The sequence below is a fragment of the Lycium barbarum genome, chromosome 1 (genome assembly GCF_019175385.1).
Source record: "Lycium barbarum isolate Lr01 chromosome 1, ASM1917538v2, whole genome shotgun sequence".
Classification (NCBI taxonomy): Eukaryota; Viridiplantae; Streptophyta; class Magnoliopsida; order Solanales; family Solanaceae; genus Lycium; species Lycium barbarum.
The window spans coordinates 1,999,998-2,023,705 of record NC_083337.1 but is presented as its reverse complement, the minus strand read 5'-3'; the positions used below and the strand labels follow the sequence as shown (position 1 = coordinate 2,023,705).

Genomic DNA, 23,708 nt, shown 5'->3' with positions numbered 1-23,708 from the left:
TTTGGTAGGGAGAACTTTTTTCAGAAAATATTTTTCAAACTGTTTATTGGTCAAAATGTTTTTGAAAATAATTTCTTTAGAAAAAACAAATTTCTTAAAAATCAGAGAAAATCAGAGAAAAAAGACTTCTCCTGTTACATATACATATATATATATATATATATATATATATATATATATATATATAAGTGCAGTAAATGACATTTCAAGTTCATTATCTCCTCCATATCGTCCAACGCCCCCAATCTGTTGCCTTGCCCCCCCCCCCCCCCGCCCCAACACTTACTCCCTACCCTACTTCCATTCTCATAACCTTTTCTATATTGCATATAAATGCTTTTGGAATAATATTTATTTACTTACTTAAAAAAATATCAAAATATAAGTAAGAAAACTAATTATTTTTCAAGAAAACATTTTCCTTCAACAAAAACACACTCTAATTGTATATTTTAAGTATATACAACACAACTTAAGGACACTAACCAAAGTTATTCGATATTTGGGTTGCCTATGCTTTAGTTAACAGAACTATTTGATATTTACGTAGGTGAGAAGTAATAAACATTCGATGAAATAATGAAGGTGCGAACAATCTGGCTCGACCAATATGTTATTCAAAAATGTTGAAGACACCAACTAACTTCGTATCCGTTACCAACATTTATGAAGTGTTGAATTTAAGATTTTAAGTGTGGATTCACTATTATCCGTAACTAAGCGTGGATTCACTATTAAAAGCTACATTTGCCATTTGGTGATTTATACGGGAAAGCAGACACTGTAGTGTTGTGAGTTGTGGCTGTTTTGTGTATGAGATTCAGAACAAAGCAATGCCAAAAAGTAATAAATTAGTATTGGATAATATAGGTGAGTGTGTGTTAGGAAATGGAATTTAATAATGGAAATTAATTTTGACAACAGCCAATGGACAACTTATTGCTTTTAATGGGTGTGACCATGGGTGAGTAGCATTAAATTGATGAATTATTTAATGGAAAATCAAACTAGTTGGGCTTTTGAAGGTAGGAAACAGGATATACGGAAAAAAAAGCCTATATGTTAAAGATGACTTTCGACTTTACCAGATTGAAGAGAACCCCAAATTTCAACCTTACCACATGGGGGCCTGCAGCCCATCACTGTTAGATATTCTTTTTTTTTTTGGGCGGATTGCCCTTCATTTGGGGTGGTCTTTAATTTTTGCCCTTCAAATTGGTGGTCTTTAATTTTTACCCTTCAAATTGGTGGTCTTTAAGTATTGCCCCTCGCCTAACACCCCGAGGTTGTAGGTTCGAACCCCAGCTCAGTAAAAAAGAAAAAAATTGCATGAAAGAATTTTAGTCTGTCATGCAAATTCTGCCTATTTGGGCCTTAAGGCAGAATTTACATGGGCACTGGCAGAATTTGCACTGGCTGCACTGGCAGAATTTAAAGACCACCTCCAGCGAAGGGCAATCCTGCAAATTGCCCTTAGATATTTGATTGTGACATGAGCTTTCACCGTTCAGTTCTCATCTTTTTCTCTTTCTTTTTTTTCCCCAACCCGTGTCCGGTTGCATTGAAGCTGGATTCGCAGCGCATAGGGCCCATTCGGGGGAAGCAGAGCTTCCTACCAAGGATATTCTTATACTTAGGGGGCTCGAATCCGAGACAAACATCTGATTAAGGGAGGAGCAGTTTCATCTGCTTGTTGGACCACAACCCCCCCGGGGGGCCGGTAAGCATGTCACATTTTGTACTCGATATAGACAGCGGATTCGATACAAAGTATGAGAGAGCTAGCTTTAGTATAATGTCATATAATAAACGTATAAACCGTGCAATTTAATACTACTAATATATATGCATCCAGTCATAAAATACGAACTGTTAGTATTATTAGCTAACATGAATACACTGCATAGCAATTTTTACTTTCCCTCATCGTGCGGGGTGTGGTTGAATAGATATGATCTTTCTATCTTTAATTAGTATTTTCAGGTTCAAGCCTGAAAATGGAAAAAATCCTGGTCAAGAGCGCTTCCGCTTGAATGGGTGTTACGCGATGCAAATTCGAATTAGTTGAGGCCCCAAAACGTTGGAAACAGTGAGAAATCTCAAACAAAATTATTTACTTTCCCTCTCTCCATCCAACAGCCCTCTTGCTATAACTCTTTAATTGGTTATTTATTGCATCAGAATATTGGTTTGAACTACTGCCAAGAAAAAGCATTTTGGCAGATTCAGCTGAATGGCCTCTCCTGTCCATTTTTATTACTTTGTTTTTGGTATTATTTAGTGTCTCTGCCCCCGATTCAATCGGGGGATCGAATTGATTATAGAAACATGAGTTTAATTAGTCGATTTATCAGTGAACAAGGAAAAATATTATCAAGACGAGTGAATAGATTGACCTTGAAACAACAACGATTAATTACTCTTGCTATAAAACAAGCTCGTATTTTATCTTTGTTACCTTTTCTCAATAATGAGAAACAATTTGAAAGAACCGAGTCGACCGCTAGAACTACTGGTTTTAAAGCCCGAAATAAATAGGCTTATTTTTTCTTCACTTGAATCATAATTACAAGAATCTAGATTTGAGTATCGTGTCGTAAGAAAAAAAATGAATCGGAAAAAAAAGATTTCTTTTTTTATTGAATTTAACGTGTTAACGGCATTCTTATTAGGCTTAATACCTAGATAGCCCCTAAACTTGACATGTTTTGTAAGCTAGACATTTAAAATTACGAAATGACCAAAAAGACACTTAAACTCGTCCAAAGTGTATTTCAAATTTGAAGTTGATGAGCTCGGTCGGTATTGTGTGCTGTTCATCGTCAACATTCATGACTCATCACTTGAAATCTTGAACAAAAAGGAATGACTGGGCTCTTCGTTTTAGTGAACGCTTGTGCTCGTCTTTAAATATGGGCTGGATTTGAATTGTCATGTACATAATTAGTTTTAAGTTTTAACAATAAAAATAAATGGGATTTGTTAAATGCTCAACTCCACAAAAATATTAGAGGCGTCTCGAATTCGAGCTCCAGTTATGAAATCGTATCTAATGGATTGGGAATGCGCTTTACTCCCATATTGAAATTTTTCAATATGACTCCGGATTAATTGGGTCTCAAAGTGGATATCACACACCAGATAAAACCAAGTGTGTGTATATATTATATATATCAAAAATATTGTTTAATACCAAGGGGCTTATAGTTTTATAGGAAGATAGGTTGCTTGTTACATCTTTACTCATTTTTCCTCGTTATGTTTTTGGCATTCTTTTCTTCTTTTCAGGGGATATGGAGGGAGTGACAGGGTGGGTGGAGATAAGTCAATCTTATTTTTAGCTGTTTTATGTTTCTGTGGTGTCCTCCTTTTGAATTCTCAAGAAAATTTATGTCGTTCAATTGATCATGATGCAAGGGCCGAGAACTAGAACATGTCTCTACTATACATGTTATCGTAGGCTATAAGAGAGACAGAATAGGAGAGCATTCATATATATATGTGTGTGTGTGTGTGTAGTACTTAGCTATTTAGATAATTTCAGCCATTCACCCTACATTTAGAGCTGGATGTTTTGTGTGGATTTATCCCAATTCAGTAGCTCTAGTTCAGACTCAATATATGTGTTAAAAAGTTCATTAAATATACACCATTATTTGATTTCAAATACGGTAAAACAAATAAAAGAAAGAAAAAAACTCGAATTTTTATTCACAAAATTCAATTTCTATATCTTCTTTGCATACAGTGCACTTTCTTGTGAACAGAAATTTGCATGATTACTGATTTGAAGTATTGAAAAGGCAGATTACAGAAAATTGATCTAATAACGTGCTTATTGTTTTATCAGTGAAATAACACACCACGTGGCTTGATTCCAAACAGCCTATTTGAGCTTCCTTAGGAATGCCCTTTATCTGATTTTATTAGTTGAACTAATTTTCATCAACATAAACAATATATATTTGTTAGTTATAACTTTTCAGGTTCTTGAAGATTCCGTTCACCTCGTCTTGATCTGATTTGGGTTTTGCTATTGGAGCTTTTCCAGCTTGTTAGGATGGTTATTATTTATTGTATTGTATTATGTTGTTAGTATAAATACAATGTTTCATGTTTTGATTGTTATTTAAATTTAATTATTGTATTGTGTCGTTAAATCTGTCATTATGTAACGACGAAAAGTCTCATAACGACCAATCTGGTGTAACCACTTCGTTACCTTATTATTATTTTTCTCATTTTTTCTTTGCGTATTATCTAATAATCCTATTTTATCCTCTACCCTACCTTTTTATAATAGCTCTACCTCGCACCCTACTTTTCTTAGGGGCTTATCTTTTATATTGGAGTTAATTCACTGGATGATCACCCAAGTTTGAAAATTGCCTCCAAATATCATCTTTGTTTCTTTTAGGACAACAAAGTTGCTCAACAATCACTATTTTTCTTAAAATATACTATACACCTCAAAAGTCTCCGTCTCTCCTAGTTGGTATGTCATGTCATTAAAGCCCTTTTTTTTTTTTTTTAATAATAGACCTATTTAACTCATCAAACCCATTTAACCAAACTCATGTTTTATACCAATCAAATATGATCCGGTCAAAACGCGGTAAAAGAATCAAAAAATACTTTTTCGCAAGCCACTTTTTCAAGTCTAAAATGCTTTTATCTCTATTCAAATGTATCATCTTTTGATTTAAATTAAGATTTAGTTAGTTTTATCATTCTATTCAAATTCAAATATTCTTAAATATCATACTTTTTTCCACATTGAAATGCTATTACACAAACAACAGATATTATATTCGTACAAGTTTAACTTTTAAAAAAACGGGTGAATCTTTTATTTTAAGAAATAAAGTTAGTGTAAATTTTTCCTTTATATTTTGAGTTATTTGTCTTAAAATATATAGTGTGTAATTTTTTGGTATTTCCATCATCCACTCGTGATGGCTATAAATCCTCTTTTATTGACGTCTATAAATCTTTTTTGAGTTATGCAGTAGTTTGTTGGAAAAAAAGACCTTATGCTAGAGAACAACAAACTCAATAATGTGGCGGAAAAGAAATTATAATAAGCAGGATCTGACATAGCTAAAATATCAATAGACGATTTTTATAAGTCTCGAATTGAGGTTTCTTGATTATTTGTACTTTGTTACAATGGAATTAGCTGCTTATGCATGCTAATAATTAAATTTGTAACAATTGAATTAACTGAAGAAATTTTTTATGTATGCAAAGATAGTTTGAAAAAAAAAAACGAGATTGTCTCTGTCTCACAAATATATCGGAGTAGATTTCATGAAAGTATGCTTAAAAATCTTATCTTTTCCCTTCTCTTTTGATCTGCTATGACTAAATCAATCATTACTTGATTAGAGGTGAGAATTTTGAAGGAAATTCTTGCAATCTCAAGTACAAAATAGCAACGGAATATAAAATTTATTACTTAATCCCTATACAAGATCCATGTGTTTCAATCAATTCGACAAAAGGACCAGATCACTTACCTTTTGATGCGTGATTCCTCGATATACTTTCTGCCAAAAATGAATTGTAGGTGCTGCTCGAAAACGAACGACCACCCTCTACCAGTATCCACACACGAATGATCACAAACAGACACGAAGTGCTAGCTTCGAGTTCTGGGGACCAGAATTTAGGTCATAGTTATTTCGAAAATAACTATGCATAAGGTTTTTTTGTATACTGAAATATTAATATCTCTCACTATTAATAGTAATAAATTCATCCTAATATAAGAACCCTAGCTCATGTAGAGTCCTAGCTGATTAGGATATCTAATTAATTAAGATCCTAACTAATTAGGAATCCTAACTTGATTAAATATTTCAGTATTTAGATAACTGTTATCTATATTTATAGTTATCTAATAATATAAATATAAATCTGAATTAAATTTTAAGCATAAAATAAATTCGGATTACATTATATAAATAATGCAACAACAGAAATACGAATTTATATATTCATAATATATAAATACAAATTTACTAAAATAACCCCAGTCCGTTCATCACATTCTTGATGTGCGACCCAATAGGTTTATATTACGTTGGCAGTAGAATTAATACTATATTAAATTCACTAGTCATAATTGGTCTCTAGCAAGACATTATGACTAACCCAAGTAATAATAATTTAAAGTTCGAAATAACCTAATTAAATAGCATATGTCATAGTCCTTTTGTCACATGATATCTAATTCAATCATAAGGCATGTTTGGTGTCATCCTTATATTGTTCAAATATAATTTCTCGATCCCTTAGTAAACTGATAAGTTAAATAATACAGATAACTCTTTTAGTTCATCTGAGCACGGCCATGCATTTCTCAGTCTTACTAATCGAGGGGCCCAAAAGATATCTCTCTCAAAGAGAGGGACAAATTCCATCTTGAATAATCACTATCCTCCACATAGTTCACATTGTGTTCAATCATACACTTTATGATTATCCAGTTAAACATAACATTTGTGAATGTCAAAACAAAATGTTCCTTATGTAGGGTACTGTAATAATCTCAGGTGTGAGGATTAATTGACATAACTATTATGAGAATCACTTATGACACTGATTCATGTAGTGATCCCATAATAGGTCTATCCAGTATGTTGTTCTCTAACAAATACATATGAATTTAATTTGTACCGTACACATAATTATGTCATAATTATCGATTAAGCTCATACTAGTCTTATATCATCATAATCAAATTATAAATGATTAACTAGGGATATATATTATTATATGTAACATGAAAACAATATAACAATAAGAAATATAAATAAAACTTCTTTTATTAATCAAAAACATAACTAACAAATAAGGTTGATACAATGGCCTAGAGCATAACCACCAACAAATTTAGGCTAAGCTCATCAAGTCAGAAAGATAAGTATTAATTTATTCGTATTTGATGTTTACATCAGATCATACTACTTTATTAAGATTAAGTAAAAAATTTAAGCTTAGAATGTGTATTGATAAACTATGATTTAATAATAAATTAAAGTATATGTTAAGATATGAATGTTGTGTTATGTGTTTATCAGTTTGATCTAAATATTAGGTGCAAATAATTTTTTTGTCAAGAACTTAATAATGAGATAAATTTCTGAGGGCAACTGCTAGAGTTTGCCCTGAATTTCTTACATTATTTGAATTTATTATAATTGTGTTTTACTTTGAAAATTTTTCTTGGAAGAAAATGTTTTCTTCGTGGAAAAGGACCCTTCCATATCTATCTTTTTCTTTGAGAAAGAGTTTTGGACGTCTATAAATATAAGATTCTTAGTTTTGGACGTCTATAAATATAAGATTCTTTCTTTTCATATACAACACAATATATCATTCATAATGTAGTCATTAAAATAGAAGGAAATTTTTCTCTCAATAGTTCTTATGCTTTCTTTTATAATTCGTTTTCTCATATGTAGGGGCAATTGGCCAAACCATATTGATATGCGTATTTTAGTATATTTTTCTTTGTGTCTGATTTATCGTCGTTCAAAGTTTGCAATTGTTAGCTTCCGCATGACACCCTGATTATTTCGATCACAACACCAACTATCATAATTTATGCATATAATGCGCTCCTCTTTGCCCTTCTCCACCTAAATATAAGATTTTTTTTTGTGTTCACGTCAAGATTTAAATTCGATAGTATATGTGAATCCATAATTCATTTGAATTATTGGGTTCGAAATAAAAAAAAACTACTTATTTAAAAACATTTTTAACACGTAATATACGCTTAATTTACATATCACGCGCTATGCCTTTTCCCCTTGAGCAACTAAAATAAACAATAAAAAATAGTATTCTTTTTATTTCAGTCTCACATATTTCTTTTAGTCTAATAATTTAAACATCCAACAAATGTTGCCCGCAGGCAGGCGGCAGCCAGCATATGCAGATAGCTTAAGGTTCAAATTGAAGTACATATTAATGAGGAAGGTCAAGAGAAACCAGCATATTTGTAGCTTCATTAAACCATGTATATATGCATGTGCTTTGTACTATATATATTAACCTTCAGCTGTAATTAAAATAATCGTCAGGATTTCTCGTCAAATTCTAACCACAAATCCTGACAAATTTTAAATTGATGATAAAACTTACCTTATATTTAACCTTCAGCTGTAATTAAAATAATTGTCAGAATTTCTCGTCAAATTCTGACCACAAATCCTGACGAATTTTAAATTGATAATAAAACTTACCTTGTCATAAATTCTGACGAATCACCATGATTTTATGGTCAAATCCTTACGGATCGCCAAGATTATAATCCCAAATCTTGAGAAATTGCAAGAATTGGACACAAGAAAATTCAGCTGTGTCTTGGTCAATTATTCTCCCTCTTTTTTGTACCATGTTGTTTAAGAGTTTCAAAATGTTAATCAAATAATATTGGAAATGAATGGATGAACAAAATCATTCTTGGACTGCTAAATTGAAGTCTTATCTACTAGATTCGTTTTTCCTAGATTAGATTGCTAAATCCTCATGTTGATTATGAAGTAGTGGAAATTAACACATCAAAAGACACGATATTCTTTTCTCAACAAATTCTGGCTTTTTGTCTAACTAGTGTACGTATCAATTCACATCTTTACTAGTATTATCTACTTTTTTTCGCTTTCTTTTTTAATATTTCTTCTTTGAGTATAACAATTAGATTCATGGTCTTTGCTATGCCATTTTAAAGATCTACAAGAGATCCGATTCTAGTCCAATTTGTCTAAGTTAACTTTAATATTACGGTTATTCTTCATGATATACCCCACCTTTTCAGACAAGTTTAAGTTCTACGTACAGACGGTGTAAATAAATATTTACACAATAAGGTTACTTGTTAAGTAGTTATAGTAAATCTCTTGATAATAATTTTTGCGGCTCCACCCATAGAGGATGCTAATATAAATACATTATTTTATGGTTGTTGGTAAAAAGACATTTTTTTCCACTATTATATGACGATTAGAGTTTGCAAAGAGAAAAACTATTTGCATCTTCTAAAGGTTCTTTTAGGCTGTGGACAAAAAGAATTCATCCTTCGTGAGGATTTTCGACGATGGGTAACTCAAGTCATAGTTTTCGCAGCTCCACTTCCGCAAGGAGAAACCCATAAGTCTCGTAACCAGTATTTTTGGTTCAATACTATAACATTAATTGGTAATCTGATAAAAATGGTAATTGACCGGCTATTACATATTAAAGTTCGCTGATGATATAAAAAATCTATACTATATAACTTAATCTTTTCAAATCATTACTAATATCATTTTCATGAACAGAACAAATGCCAAGGTGAAATGTATCTGCAAGAGATCTATCCATTGTTTTTTTTCCAAATATAAGTGAATGGATATGAAAAAGAAGATGAGACGTTTATTTTTGGCTAAAATTGGTTAAGCAGTGAGATCAATATGAAATTATGGGACTCAGTTATCAATTCATATTTAATGAAAAGAAAGCTTATAGTCATTGTCCACTAATTGCTAGTTTCAAGAACATGTGCACGAAAAGAAAAAGTTCTACCATAATAAAGTGGCACAAACTTGTGTATATAATCTTGACCTTGCATTTTACCCCCTTAACATTTAGGGTCTGTTTGCATAGCCACCTAGTAATTGGAATTGGTGTAATTACTAGGGTAGTAACTACACAGCCTAGTAATTACACAATATTGTAATTACAACGATCTTTTTGTTTGTCATAATGTAACTACAACTACAAGCGTGCTGTTTGGTTACACAAGTGTATTACACAGTTTGTTTAATTAAAAACTAAAATTTAATTATCAAAAATTTAAAATTAAGATTAAAAAATATGTGCCTTTATAAATGATATTAAATTAGTTATTTAATAGCACATTTTTTCTTGAAATATATTAATAAATAAGCATATGTTTGTCACTAATATTGTAAAAAATAATTGATCTATATTTTCAAATTAATAATATTTTAATTTTAATAATTATAAAACTTAAAAGAAGACTATATTTGTGAGAACATCATGGATGAGATGTTTGACAAAAAAAATATTTATAAATATAATGCCATAACATTATTCAAATGTTTGACAAAAAATCTATCAACTATAAGTGAAAAATAAACAACATGCAATGTGAAATAACAAGTCAATAGTACTAAAGCAAATAAATTAAAATCGAAATTATAACCTAAATTCAAAATCCAAAAGAAAAAGTTTAACATAATACTCTTATGTCAAATTCTAACATTATATAATATAATTCAAAAGAAAGGAAAAATAAAGTCTATAACCTCATTTATAACGAAATTCTACTGTTATAACGTCACTTATTATATGCCAAGTTTGTTAATGGCTCATTCTTTCTAATATTAAGAGGTGTAGTTTCAAAAATTAGAATAATAGCATGGTTATGCTAAATTAATAATAATAAAAAAATACGAGCAATTACATGGAAGAAGTAAAGGCTGGGATTGAGAAGAAAGGAAATAAAAGTGAAATAATATTTAAAAAAACTATTTTAAGAATAAAAATAATTAAATATAAAAATAAAAAATAAATTAAAATAATAGAAATATAAAATAAATTAAAAATGAAAAGAAAACAAAAAAGAAAGAAACTAAAAAGTAACCCTGGAATTATAGGGTTTAATTACACCCAATTCTCAGCCTTCCCTTCAGAATTGGAGAGTGTAATTACGCCCTCTCAATTACACCCAATTCCCACCTAACTGTGTAATTACTTGGTCAAACAAACAGACCAAACTGTGTAATTACACCCAATTACACCCAGTTCCAATTACCTGGGTGGCTTTCCAAACAGGCCCTTAAGGATGGAAAACAATATCTCCTTGACATGTTGAATGAGAAAGATAACCCCTTAGGTAAAAAAAATTAGTGAATCTTTTTTTTTTAATAAACTTCTTTTTTTTCTACAATTAAAATACGAAAATATTTAATTCTAATTTATTTAATATATAATAGAAGTTGCTCGTATATTTTCATAAACATAAACACTCAAATAAGATGACAATTGATTTCATGTAACCAAGTGTTTTTTCCATAACCTTCAAAGAATTACTATATAAATATAATTTGAAAAATATTTCATATATGATAAAAATCTGATTGATTGATTTTTAAGGAAAAAAGAAGAAGAAATATCTGTTTGGTTCATCTAAGTGGTTTTGAGAGTAAAAAGTATATGCTTCAATATCAGTTTTATGTGAATTATTGAAATGTATCTTAAATTATGGAATTGCTACTATACAAAATACTACTTTCTCCGTCCCGATTTGTTTGATGGTTGACCAGTTGGGGAGTCAAACAACTTTTTCTTTGACTTAATTTTAAACATAGATTCTATGAGTATTTTATAATAAAATTTACATATTTAAAAATTACATAAAAAGTATTATAAGTCTGCATAACTAATAATTCACAATACATGAAAATTATAGTCAAAGAAAGAGCCGTTTGCCTCTCCAGACTGGTCAACCTTCAAACAAATTGGGACGAAGGGAGTAATTGTCATGACCCGGCTAGGGGCCGTGACGGGTACCCGGGACTAGCCACCGAGCACCACTCGTTCTAATACTCATCTTACTCATTTAATGCCTTTTTACCAATTTTATACACGAATTGTAGGAAAATCATATTTTATATAAAAACATAAATACTTATATACATTTGCCTCTCGGCCATCAAAATAACATATACATAATAATAACATCTTGCGAGACCATCTGACCCACACTGCGTATCTACGAGCCTCTACTGACATACTAAACATATAGACGGAACAAGACTCCGTCATGCCCAAAATATGCATATATACCAAAAGAAGAACCATAAGCACCTCCGGACAATGGAGTGCTCTCGATCAGTTGACAGCTACTAAGGGTCTGGACCAAGCTCACCTTCCTGTCTACCTGTGGGCATGAACACAGCGTCCAAAGAAAACGGACGTCAGTACGAACATTGTACTGAGTATGAGAGGCATAAACAATGAAGAAAGACAGTGATAATATAATGTGAACATCAATATGAAACATCTGAATCTGAATGACAATCATAAAAGAAGTAATGCATGCTGTCTTACTCATACTCATCATAATCTCATATATGCATAATATGCAAGCTGCCCGTCCATATCGGAACGGTGTAATAATCAATAACATTAGCCCGCGTCCAGGCCTCCCGCGTCCGGGGTACCATCTCATGCCGCCCACTAGTGGTGTCTGCCCATGCCAAAAGGTCATGGTGTATCCGTATAGCTGCCCGCCTTGGCGGTGACTGCCCGGCCAACTAGGCGCGGTGTAATATGATCATGACATGCTCATAAAAAATACTTGTAATAATATGCTTATCATAGTACATGCATAAGACTCAAGATCAACTATACTCTATCGGGGTGACGTAAGGTCGTGATCCCCCGATTTCATTATGGAGCAATTATTGACATTCTGCCTCACCTTGAAGGAATTAGTACATAAGGTGAGTGTAAGCAATAAATAGCATCATTATCAATATGGCATCATATCATATCTCTTATCTTATATAGACATTTATGGACTTAGGCTTCTAGCTTTCCGGAAAATAGGAACTCATGAAGAGGAAAAGAACTTATGCTATAGGATTCATGCCATTTGAAAGAAAGGACTAGCCTCACATACCTTTGTCGTTTAGCTATGTTATCGTTCACTTGCTCTCCTCTAATGTCACGTCGTTACCTTCACGGGAGAATTCATATTAACATTAGTTAATAGATTATAAGGACGCGTCGTAAATTCTAGAGAAAATTGGGCAGCATTTCCCCTATAAACTTAACAATCCTCGAAATTTCAACTTAGCCAAACATCAATCAAAATACCAACAACAACAATACCAACAATTTCATATCAAACTAGACTTAAATCCATTCTTAAATTACTCCCAAAACAGCCCAATATACATTCGGATGCCAATGCTTGTATACACTTCTTTATTTCCGTATATCCATAATATAACAACAACAACTACAGTCAATCCCCCGATATTCCAGCCTACAAAACAATCCATAACGACCATAAAACAGTCCCCAAAATATCATCGCAAAACAGCCACAAATATTATACCAAACAACTCCAAAATATAGTCACAAAACAGCCACAAAAATTACATAAAACAGCCCCAAAATTTTGTCATAAAACAGCCACGAAAATTATATAAAACAACCCCAAAATATTGTCAATAAACAGTCACGAAAATTACATAAAACAGCCCCAAATATCGGCACAAAACAGCCCGGTATACGCTTTGTATACAATATCTTTATACGCTTTATTCTCCCAAATTCAAGAACAACAACTTATCAACAACTTCAACAACAATGTCAACAATTATTATACATCATAACTCAGCTAATTTCATCCATTTAATCCACCTAAAACAGCCCCTTAATCCATAAATCCCAACAAAACAACAAACGAGTTTATAATGCTATTTTCTCCGTTCTAATCCGTTAAAACTCTAAATAAACTTGTTAACAATGAAAAATGGGCCTTAATCTTACCTTAATTATGCAGCAACCACTTCCACCCTCTCTTTCTTGGCTGATTTTTAGCTCAAATTGAAGGCAACGCGACGTACAACACTTTTCTCTTCAGGAGCTTCGCGATTCGGGGCTTAGATTGTGGTCAAAATTTGGTTTCTTTCTCTATCTCTCCTCTCTCTCTCTACCTCTGAAATTTCTGGGTTTTTTTGAGGTCTGAAAATGAAAGAGAAGGCCGAATTTTTTCATTAAATGGCAAAGAAAATGGGCTGACCCGACTTGGAATCGGGTCGGGCCGAATTCATTGCCCAGCTTGACCTTTCTGCCTTAAAATGTCCATATCTCCTTACGCCGATGTCACATGAAGACCCACGACCTATGGTTGGAAAGCTATTTCAATTATCTACAACTTTCATTCTGGGAGTTTTCCCAAATTCCCAAAGGACGATAAGGTTATGACCTACCGAAATCAAATCACCCGAAAACGTATCTTAAAAATATTATTTTGGAGGGCTTTCACTTTGATTTGGCTCAAGGGTCCTTCTTGGGTTGTGTTTAACTTCGCATATATTATTCATATAACTTGTCATATGTTCTAAAAAAAAAATCTCGACATGTGGACCCCACCTCAGCTTATGAATAATTCATCGTACGAAAATACGGGATATAACATCCTTCCCCCCTTTGGAACATTCGTCCTCGAATGTTAAACTATGCGGGAATTTTACAAAAATTTCGCCAGAGTTTCCCCTGTAATATGACACTACCATCCTGTCACAACAACCCATAGTAATTGTGCCTCATAGGGCCATGATACAATAGAACTATAAATTGGCCCCACACGACCAAAAGCATGAAAGAAAGCACACATACCTCATAGTGCTAGCGTTTCATCTAGAATCTCTCCCGGGGGTTGGAATAAGTGCAGATACTTAAACTTCATACTCTCATCTTCATAAAACATATTGACAATATATTTTACATGATAAGGGAGCTTTCATTCATTACTAACTTACTTGGTAGCGTATGCCACTCTTTTATATATATATATATATATATATATATAAACATTGTTAATATCACAAATCGTACTTTATCGATTACCGTCGCTACATAGAATAAAACCTCTCAATTCATACTTGCTTAATATTACAAATATTCATTTCTCCTTTCACACATTATCAAAGGTGCAGATGTATCTGTGATGGCATCAGGCTATGACTCTGGATCCTGTCGCTCTGTTAGAGCATATATACGGGGCTGAGTGGCACCTGAAGTAGATGCTCCCCCTCTGCCTCTACCTCGGCCTGCTGTTATCTGGGGAGTCTGTGCTGTCGGGCGTGCTAATGAAGAACCAACTACTGAACCTGTGGGCTGAGTCCCAACTCTACCACTCATCGACGGGCAATCTCTCATAATGTGCCCAACCTGGCCACAGGCGTAACAAGCATCTGATCCCTGGAGACACCGTCCGGAATGTAGTCTACCGCACTGACTGCACCGCGGTGCTGGGGGTCTTCTCTGGCTATAATCTCCCCTATACCGAGAGCCTGACTCTGTAAAACTCTGATCCGGTCCGGGATGACTAGAGAAATCGTACCCTTGACTTGCAACTCGTGGAGGTACACTAGTCACCGATTGACCTGAGTGACTAGAATAGTTTTGCCTTGATCCCCCTTTATATTCACTGCTTGCTCCCATCGATCTAGCCCTCTTGTTTTGCCTTCGATCAACATCCCAGTCACTCCTTTGCGGAGGTTGCTGTCCTTCTAGAGTCTGAGCATGAGCTTGTATTCGGGCAATATCCATCCCTGCTTGCAACGAGGCTGTCAGACAGTCTTTGAATAAGTGTGGCTCCAAACCACTCACAAATCTATGCACACGATCCCCCATGTCGGCCACCATAGTCGGGGCATACCGGGCTAAGGAATTAAATTGCAGGCTATACTCTCGAGCACTCATGGTTCCTTGCTTTAGATTCAAGAACCTGTCCGCTCTAGCTCGGCGGACCTCGGGCGGCAAGTAGTGACGAATAAAAGCATCCACAAATTCCTGCCATACAGGCGGAGGCGCATTCTCTCCTCTTGACAGCACCCAGTTGTTATACCATAACACTGCCACGTCCCGGAGTCTATAAGATGCCAACTCCACGGACTCAGTCTCGGAGGCATGAATAATTTTCAATGTCCTCAACATCTCATCAATAAAACCTTGCGGGTCTTCATCCGGCTTTGACCCGAAAAATTCCGGAGGCTTCAGACTTATAAAATCACGAGCTCTAGTACTAGCTGACTGATCACGTGAACTCGCATTCTGCCGTTGTGCCTGGGCGGCAACCAACTGTGTCAGTAAATGGATGGCCTCGGTCACTTGTTGACCCGAAGCAACCGGTGGAGGGACTGGATGCACTGGAGCTAGAGTGGAGACCTCTTCATGCTCTTCTGCTACTGGTGGAATAGAGGTAGCATGCGAGGGAGTGGCACTCTGAGACTCACTATGTCCTAGTTCAACCGGGGGCTCTCGGCTGGTGCCTTCTCCCGCAGCACCTAGTATTGTGCTGACTTTCTTCTTCTTTCTCAAAGGCATTGCTGAAAATTAAACAGAAAAGATTAGATAGTTGCATCCTTAACTTGGCTCTATCGCACGATCTCTTAAGATGAAAAACGGTCATTTTTCCTAAATGCCCTATAGCCTCTTGTTTATTAGCGTGGCGCGCAACACACCATAAACAAGACTTTACTAGACACGGCTCGTAGACACTTCCTAGGACTGAACTGCTCTGATACCACTTTTGTCACGACCCAGCTAGGGGCCGTGACGGGTACCCGGGACTAGCCACCGAGCACCACTCGTTCTAATACTCATCTTACTCATTTAATGCCTTTTTACCAATTTTATACACGAATTGTAGGAAAATCATATTTTATATAAAAACATAAATACTTATATACATTTGCCTCTCGGCCATCAAAATAACATATACATAATAATAACATCTTGCGAGACCATCTGACCCACACTGCGTATCTACGAGCCTCTACTGACATACTAAACATATAGACGGAACAAGACTCCGTCATGCCCAAAATATGCATATATACCAAAAGAAGAACCATAAGCACCTCCGGACAATGGAGTGCTCTCGATCAGTTGACAGCTACTAAGGGTCTGGACCAAGCTCACCTTCCTGTCTACCTGTGGGCATGAACACAGCGTCCAAAGAAAACGGACGTCAGTACGAACATTGTACTGAGTATGAGAGGCATAAACAATGAAGAAAGACAGTGATAATATAATGTGAACATCAATATGAAACATCTGAATCTGAATGACAATCATAAAAGAAGTAATGCATGCTGTCTTACTCATACTCATCATAATCTCATATATGCATAATATGCAAGCTGCCCGTCCATATCGGAACGGTGTAATAATCAATAACATTAGCCCGCGTCCAGGCCTCCCGCGTCCGGGGTACCATCTCATGCCGCCCACTAGTGGTGTCTGCCCATGCCAAAAGGTCATGGTGTATCCGTATAGCTGCCCGCCTTGGCGGTGACTGCCCGGCCAACTAGGCGCGGTGTAATATGATCATGACATGCTCATAAAAAATACTTGTAATAATATGCTTATCATAGTACATGCATAAGACTCAAGATCAACTATACTCTATCGGGGTGACGTAAGGTCGTGATCCCCCGATTTCATTATGGAGCAATTATTGACATTCTGCCTCACCTTGAAGGAATTAGTACATAAGGTGAGTGTAAGCAATAAATAGCATCATTATCAATATGGCATCATATCATATCTCTTATCTTATATAGACATTTATGGACTTAGGCTTCTAGCTTTCCGGAAAATAGGAACTCATGAAGAGGAAAAGAACTTATGCTATAGGATTCATGCCATTTGAAAGAAAGGACTAGCCTCACATACCTTTGTCGTTTAGCTATGTTATCGTTCACTTGCTCTCCTCTAATGTCACGTCGTTACCTTCACGGGAGAATTCATATTAACATTAGTTAATAGATTATAAGGACGCGTCGTAAATTCTAGAGAAAATTGGGCAGCATTTCCCCTATAAACTTAACAATCCTCGAAATTTCAACTTAGCCAAACATCAATCAAAATACCAACAACAACAATACCAACAATTTCATATCAAACTAGACTTAAATCCATTCTTAAATTACTCCCAAAACAGCCCAATATACATTCGGATGCCAATGCTTGTATACACTTCTTTATTTCCGTATATCCATAATATAACAACAACAACTACAGTCAATCCCCCGATATTCCAGCCTACAAAACAGTCCATAACGACCATAAAACAGTCCCCAAAATATCATCGCAAAACAGCCACAAATATTATACCAAACAGCTCCAAAATATAGTCACAAAACAACCACAAAAATTACATAAAACAGCCCCAAAATTTTGTCATAAAACAGCCACGAAAATTATATAAAACAACCCCAAAATATTGTCAATAAACAGTCACGAAAATTACATAAAACAGCCCCAAATATCGGCACAAAACAGCCCGGTATACGCTTTGTATACAATATCTTTATACGCTTTATTCTCCCAAATTCAAGAACAACAACTTATCAACAACTTCAACAACAATGTCAACAATTATTATACATCATAACTCAGCTAATTTCATCCATTTAATCCACCTAAAACAGCCCCTTAATCCATAAATCCCAACAAAACAACAAACGAGTTTATAATGCTATTTTCTCCGTTCTAATCCGTTAAAACTCTAAATAAACTTGTTAACAATGAAAAATGGGCCTTAATCTTACCTTAATTATGCAGCAACCACTTCCACCCTCTCTTTCTTGGCTGATTTTTAGCTCAAATTGAAGGCAACGCGACGTACAACACTTTTCTCTTCAGGAGCTTCGCGATTCGGGGCTTAGATTGTGGTCAAAATTTGGTTTCTTTCTCTATCTCTCCTCTCTCTCTCTACCTCTGAAATTTCTGGGTTTTTTTGAGGTCTGAAAATGAAAGAGAAGGCCGAATTTTTTCATTAAATGGCAAAGAAAATGGGCTGACCCGACTTGGAATCGGGTCGGGCCGAATTCATTGCCCAGCTTGACCTTTCTGCCTTAAAATGTCCATATCTCCTTACGCCGATGTCACATGAAGACCCACGACCTATGGTTGGAAAACTATTTCAATTATCTACAACTTTCATTCTGGGAGTTTTCCCAAATTCCCAAAGGACGATAAGGTTATGAACTCCTGAAATCAAATCACCCGAAAACGTATCTTAAAAATATTATTTTGGAGGGCTTTCACTTTGATTTGGCTCAAGGGTCCTTCTTGGGTTGTTTTTAACTTCGCATATATTATTCATATAACTTGTCATATGTTCTAAAAAAAAAATCTCGACATGTGGACCCCACCTCGGCTTATGAATAATTCATCGTACGAAAATACGGGATATAACAGTAATTATTTTGTGTCCTTTATATACTAATATTAATGTTACAGTCATTATTGAACTTATCCTGAAAAAATACTTCTTGAACAGAACTCATGGTTCACGTTAGAAATTCATTATCTGAAAATTGTGTAGAAGTATCCAGTTGAGGGTTATGGAAGAAATGCTTGGTTACATGAAACCATTCAAACATCTTATTTGAGTTCTTATGTTTATGCAAATATATGAGCAACTTATATTTAATAAACAAGAGTTAAATATTTTCGTATTTTAATTCTAGAAAAAAAGACTTTTATTAAAAAGAGAAAAGTTTCATCAGAAAATATTACATAAGAGGGTTATCGTTCCCATTTAACATGTTGTGGGTGTATCGTTTCCTAACTTCTAAATTTTAAGGGGGTAAAGTTGGATTGACTCTATAATCTTTCAACTAATAAATATACATACGTAAATACACAAATTGTATACAATGACAATAAATTTCACGTCAAGAAAATAATCAAGTCAAGAAATAGCATAACAAATTGTTTAATCTAATTTTTCAAGTACAATGAGTGTTGTAATCTCTAGAAATTCTCTATTTCTCAAGAAAGTATCACCTGATTCTTTTCTTCAATTGTTGACTCAAGAGCTGGATGTTGTTCTTGAATTGAAATATTTACATTTGATTTAAGAGTTTGTAGCTTGATCTTTAATTCAAATTTAAATTTGATTGTGAAATTAATTTATCCGTCATGAACGCTTTTACAATCATCACAAACATTAATTATGTCATGAGAAAGTAATTTCGATCTTGAACCCTTGATTGTTTACACGGAAAATTAGTACAGTTGAATTTGTACACGAGGTCAAGGACACGTGAATGTATGTAACCAAACTTATGAAATAAATTAGTAGTAACAAGTAAGATTATTGGAAAAAACGTTGAGCTAGAGTCTCCGAGGAGTAAGCTACTAAAACTTCAATAAATTGAGCAAGAACAAGAGAATGCTAAAATGATATGAGTAAGTTTTATTTCTGTATAATGTTTTAGATGTCTTAGAATAGAATGAGTACCTCTATTTATACTTGAGCTATGGGTGCATGATCCACAAATCATGCTCTCTTCATTACCAATATTAATGTCAAAGGTAATAAAGGGATTTAATGCTATGACAATGAATGGCAATAATGTATATTTAAGACCGGAGGAAGACTTGGGGTTTCTTGTAACGGTTGCACATTGAATGACGTTTGACTGGTGAGTTGGCATGCTTCTCCGGACCCTTTGTAGTTTCTGTCTCTGGTAGCACTTGTACTAAAAAACAAGTAAGCGTAATTCCCCCTAAACAATAAAATATATTGACGTGGGGAGGAACGTATTTACTAGTTATATCATCCGCAATTGCTTGAATCTCGAGACGTTCTTCAAACCGCTGTCAAGTTACTCCTTCAGAGCGTCGTTATGCTTTCCCGGAGCCCTTCGCTTGCTGATTCAAATCTGACATGTCACCATCTCTTTTGATACGACCACTTGGTGTCGACGGATTTTACCCTAAAAATTGATAATTGACGTCTTGTCGTTCTTTATCTTGAATGCTTAAACTCGTATAGAAGTGCTAACTCGATACAACTTGTAGAGAGATTCTTGAATCCTTGACCTTTAGGGGTCGTTTGGTTTAAACACAAGTTATGATGGGATTAATTATATTGGGATAAGTTATACTGAGATTATTTATGTTGGGATTAGTTATTCTGATATTGTTTCTTATTGATAGTTTGGTTTGTTGTATTAAAAGTAACATGCATTGCATAGCTTTTAAGAAAAAGTTGTTTGTTTACAAAAATACCCTCCACCTTATGTAGTAGAAAAAGAGTTTTGAGAACCTCAGGGCTATCTTAGTCAATTTCATTGTTTTATATCCTAGGATTACTATTCCATCCTATGATGGGTATAAGTTATCCCAACACTATTTTTAATCCTGAGATAACTTATCCCACGATTAGTAACCAAACAAAGGATAAGGTGGTACTAAATTTTTATCGCATCACTATTTTTGCTTATCCATCATACCAAACCATCCCTTAGAGCTCTCTCGTTTCTTCTTATTGTGATTTCTACTTCTAGTTTCCGGTACTCTCAAATGAGAGACTAATATATATAGTATGCGTGTGTGTGTGTTTTAGGGTCTTGGATGGAGTTACCTCCAACAAAGATAAGCTCTTGGGCTTGAAGCCCAAAGATAAGCTTATTTAACAGAAGCCCATTTAAATCAATTTTTTGCGTGGATTGTTCTTCTTTTGGGATGGTCTTTAATTTTTGCCTCTCAAATTACTGGTCTTTAATTTATGTCATTCGCTTAAAAAAATGGCTGAAAATACTTCGATGTTTTGGGTTCAAATCTCGTTCAGTCATGTTACATCCGACATTTTTGCATATTCAAAAAATTCGAGATAACTTGGCTTGTAATGAATGAGGCCATATTTGGACCTTACATGGTATGAATGTGTCGGCTAAGAATACATTGGTGTGGAATTACGAAAGGAGGCCAAGGGCAAAATTGGAATTTTGGAAACTTGTTCCATGAATTATAATAGTTAGCCTACAATTTGGGCTCACAAAATAATAAGAAAATAAGGCCCAATCAAGGGAGGCCCAACCGGCCAAGATGGCCTTTGGCCCAAGTCCATTAATTAGTCATGTGACTAATTATATTAAGGGGATAAGCTCCTAAGAAACTTCAAGAGAAAACAAGAACAAACTAGAGAAAAAGAAAGAGAGCAATTCGGCTAGAGAAAGAAAGGAAAGGAAAGGAAAAAAAAAATTCTTGGAGCTAAATCCTTGGTTCAAAAATTCATTTCTTGTGGGATTACTACTAAGCTCAAGATTCTCTTCAAGGTGATATAATTATCTTGGCAAGGAAGCAACCTTAACCCCAAGTGGAAAGTCTTGGAAAAGGTAAGGATTTCATGCTTTTGTTATGTTATGGAAGATGTATGTATGATGTAGTGTGTGGAAATGAATGAAAAGTATGAAAATTTTGTGTGTTAGGGGTGTATGTATATTGGCCGTGTGTATGTATATGTTGCATGTTCATGATGACTTGAATTCATGATGAAATCTAGTTGTGGTTGTGGTAGAAATTGTATTGGAAGTGAAAGTTATGAAATTCATGGAAGCATGGATATATGTGGTGTGGCCGTGTATATATAGTATAGTATGTAAGGTTGATGGATTAATTTTATGTAGTAGGTTGCATGCCATTTTAATGCACGGAAAGTGGAAGAAAAATGCATGAAACTATGGGTGTAGTGTTATGGCCGTGTGGTATCATGTTGACGATGGAATGTGAATTTAATTCCGTTAGTATGTTAATTGTGTTATTGTGAAATGAACGGAAGATTAATGGTTCTTGTTGTTATGGAAGGATGGTTGTTAAGTTGTTGTAGGAAAACATGCAAGTTATTGTAACCTATGTAAATACGGAAAAGAAAGTAGTAAGAGGTAAATTATGATTGTCATTGATGAAGTTGGAAGATAGAAATAAGTCATGAACATGTTTGCTAAAAGATTGGAAGTTGTGGGTGAATTATGCCTTTGGTAGGAAACTTGTATATTGTGTATACCTTATGTATATTTGGTGAAAACGATATGATATGCCTCCGAATTATGTTGTAGTGATCTTAATAAGTGATGAATATGAAAATGGTAAGATTGGTTTGGAAGTGTAAGGTCGGAATGAAAGATGTTATGTTATGCCGGAAAGATGGCTAGTTATGCCATATTATGTGTTTTGTGATACTTGTTGTTGTTATTGATGTTGTTGTTGGGTGCTGTGTTGATATATTAAGCCGAGCTAAGTCTCGGGGATGTTATATATACAGGGGAAATGCTGTCGAAATTTCGGTAGGCAAGTATGTAATAAAACTTGGATTCTTAAAGGCTTGAATTTGATAATTGGTAAACATGACCATTTGTAGATTCTGGACGAAATTGAAAGTGAAGCTAAGCGAGCATAAGGCGCAATTGAGGTATGTAAAGCCTACCCCTTCGTTCTTAGGCATGTTCTGAACATAATAGGCTCGGCCGCGAGCCTTAAATATGACTCCGTTCCTCGGAATTCGAGGTGGAAATCCGCTCCAATTCCTTCAGCAAGATTGAATCACTTTTCTTATAACTTGTCTCTAAAGTGAACTTTTGTATGCAATTGTCCCAAACGGAGTCGGAATGCTTCCAAATGACTATGGACGACCTCATAAGGTCTATTATCAGTAATTTACGTATGTCGCCTCAAGTTGGTCCGAGGTGGGCCCACAAGGCCCCGACACTTTTTGTATAACCTAAATTGCCTTATTTCTGTCAGTTTCTCACAGGCAACATCTGGACTATTATTCTGAAATGATATGACTACTTTTTATATAAATCTTACAAAATGGTTTTGACATCTGGAAATCTGATTCCGGTAATAATCTGTCGTGCCTTCCCAAGTAAGATATAGGCGCGTATTATGAACACTATCCGAATACTCTGATTTAACTCACCGTTTGGCATACTTCAGTTTGATTGAGTCTGTATAATGATCTGTATGTATGTGGTTTCTCATCAATCTGTTCGTGGATGTCTCAATGCTTCCTTCACTGCGTCCCGGGCCAGGTTCTGTTATCGTGCATATTCATCTGCATTGTTCACCGCGTCCCTCGGTGTGCG

The 23,708-nt window shown here is 34.7% G+C and overlaps 1 protein-coding gene and 1 long non-coding RNA gene across 3 annotated transcripts; both read right to left on the bottom strand.

Moving 5' to 3' along the window:
- Nucleotides 1–11,669: 11,669 nt before the first annotated feature.
- Nucleotides 11,670–13,765, bottom strand: LOC132637969 (uncharacterized). The gene is made up of 3 exons (XR_009581665.1): nt 13,582–13,765; nt 12,704–12,760; nt 11,670–11,959 (listed from the first exon to the last, which is right to left on the bottom strand). It is a non-coding gene; the product is annotated as an uncharacterized LOC132637969 (long non-coding RNA).
- An 800-nt stretch (nt 13,766–14,565) lies between these two features.
- LOC132636866 (uncharacterized) lies at nt 14,566–18,561 on the bottom strand. 2 transcript variants are annotated; one of them, XM_060354617.1, is made up of 4 exons: nt 18,378–18,561; nt 17,500–17,556; nt 16,683–16,755; nt 14,566–16,148 (listed from the first exon to the last, which is right to left on the bottom strand). In XM_060354617.1, the coding sequence occupies exon 4, from the start codon at nt 16,144–16,146 to the stop codon at nt 14,776–14,778; it is 1,371 nt and encodes a 456-aa protein (XP_060210600.1). In that variant the 5' UTR covers nt 16,147–16,148; nt 16,683–16,755; nt 17,500–17,556; nt 18,378–18,561; the 3' UTR covers nt 14,566–14,775. The 2 variants fall into 2 exon arrangements, with proteins under 2 accessions (XP_060210600.1, XP_060210235.1); XM_060354252.1 differs by lacking the exons at nt 17,500–17,556; nt 18,378–18,561 and having other exon boundaries at nt 16,683–17,485.
- Between the last annotated feature and the right edge of the window lie 5,147 nt (nt 18,562–23,708).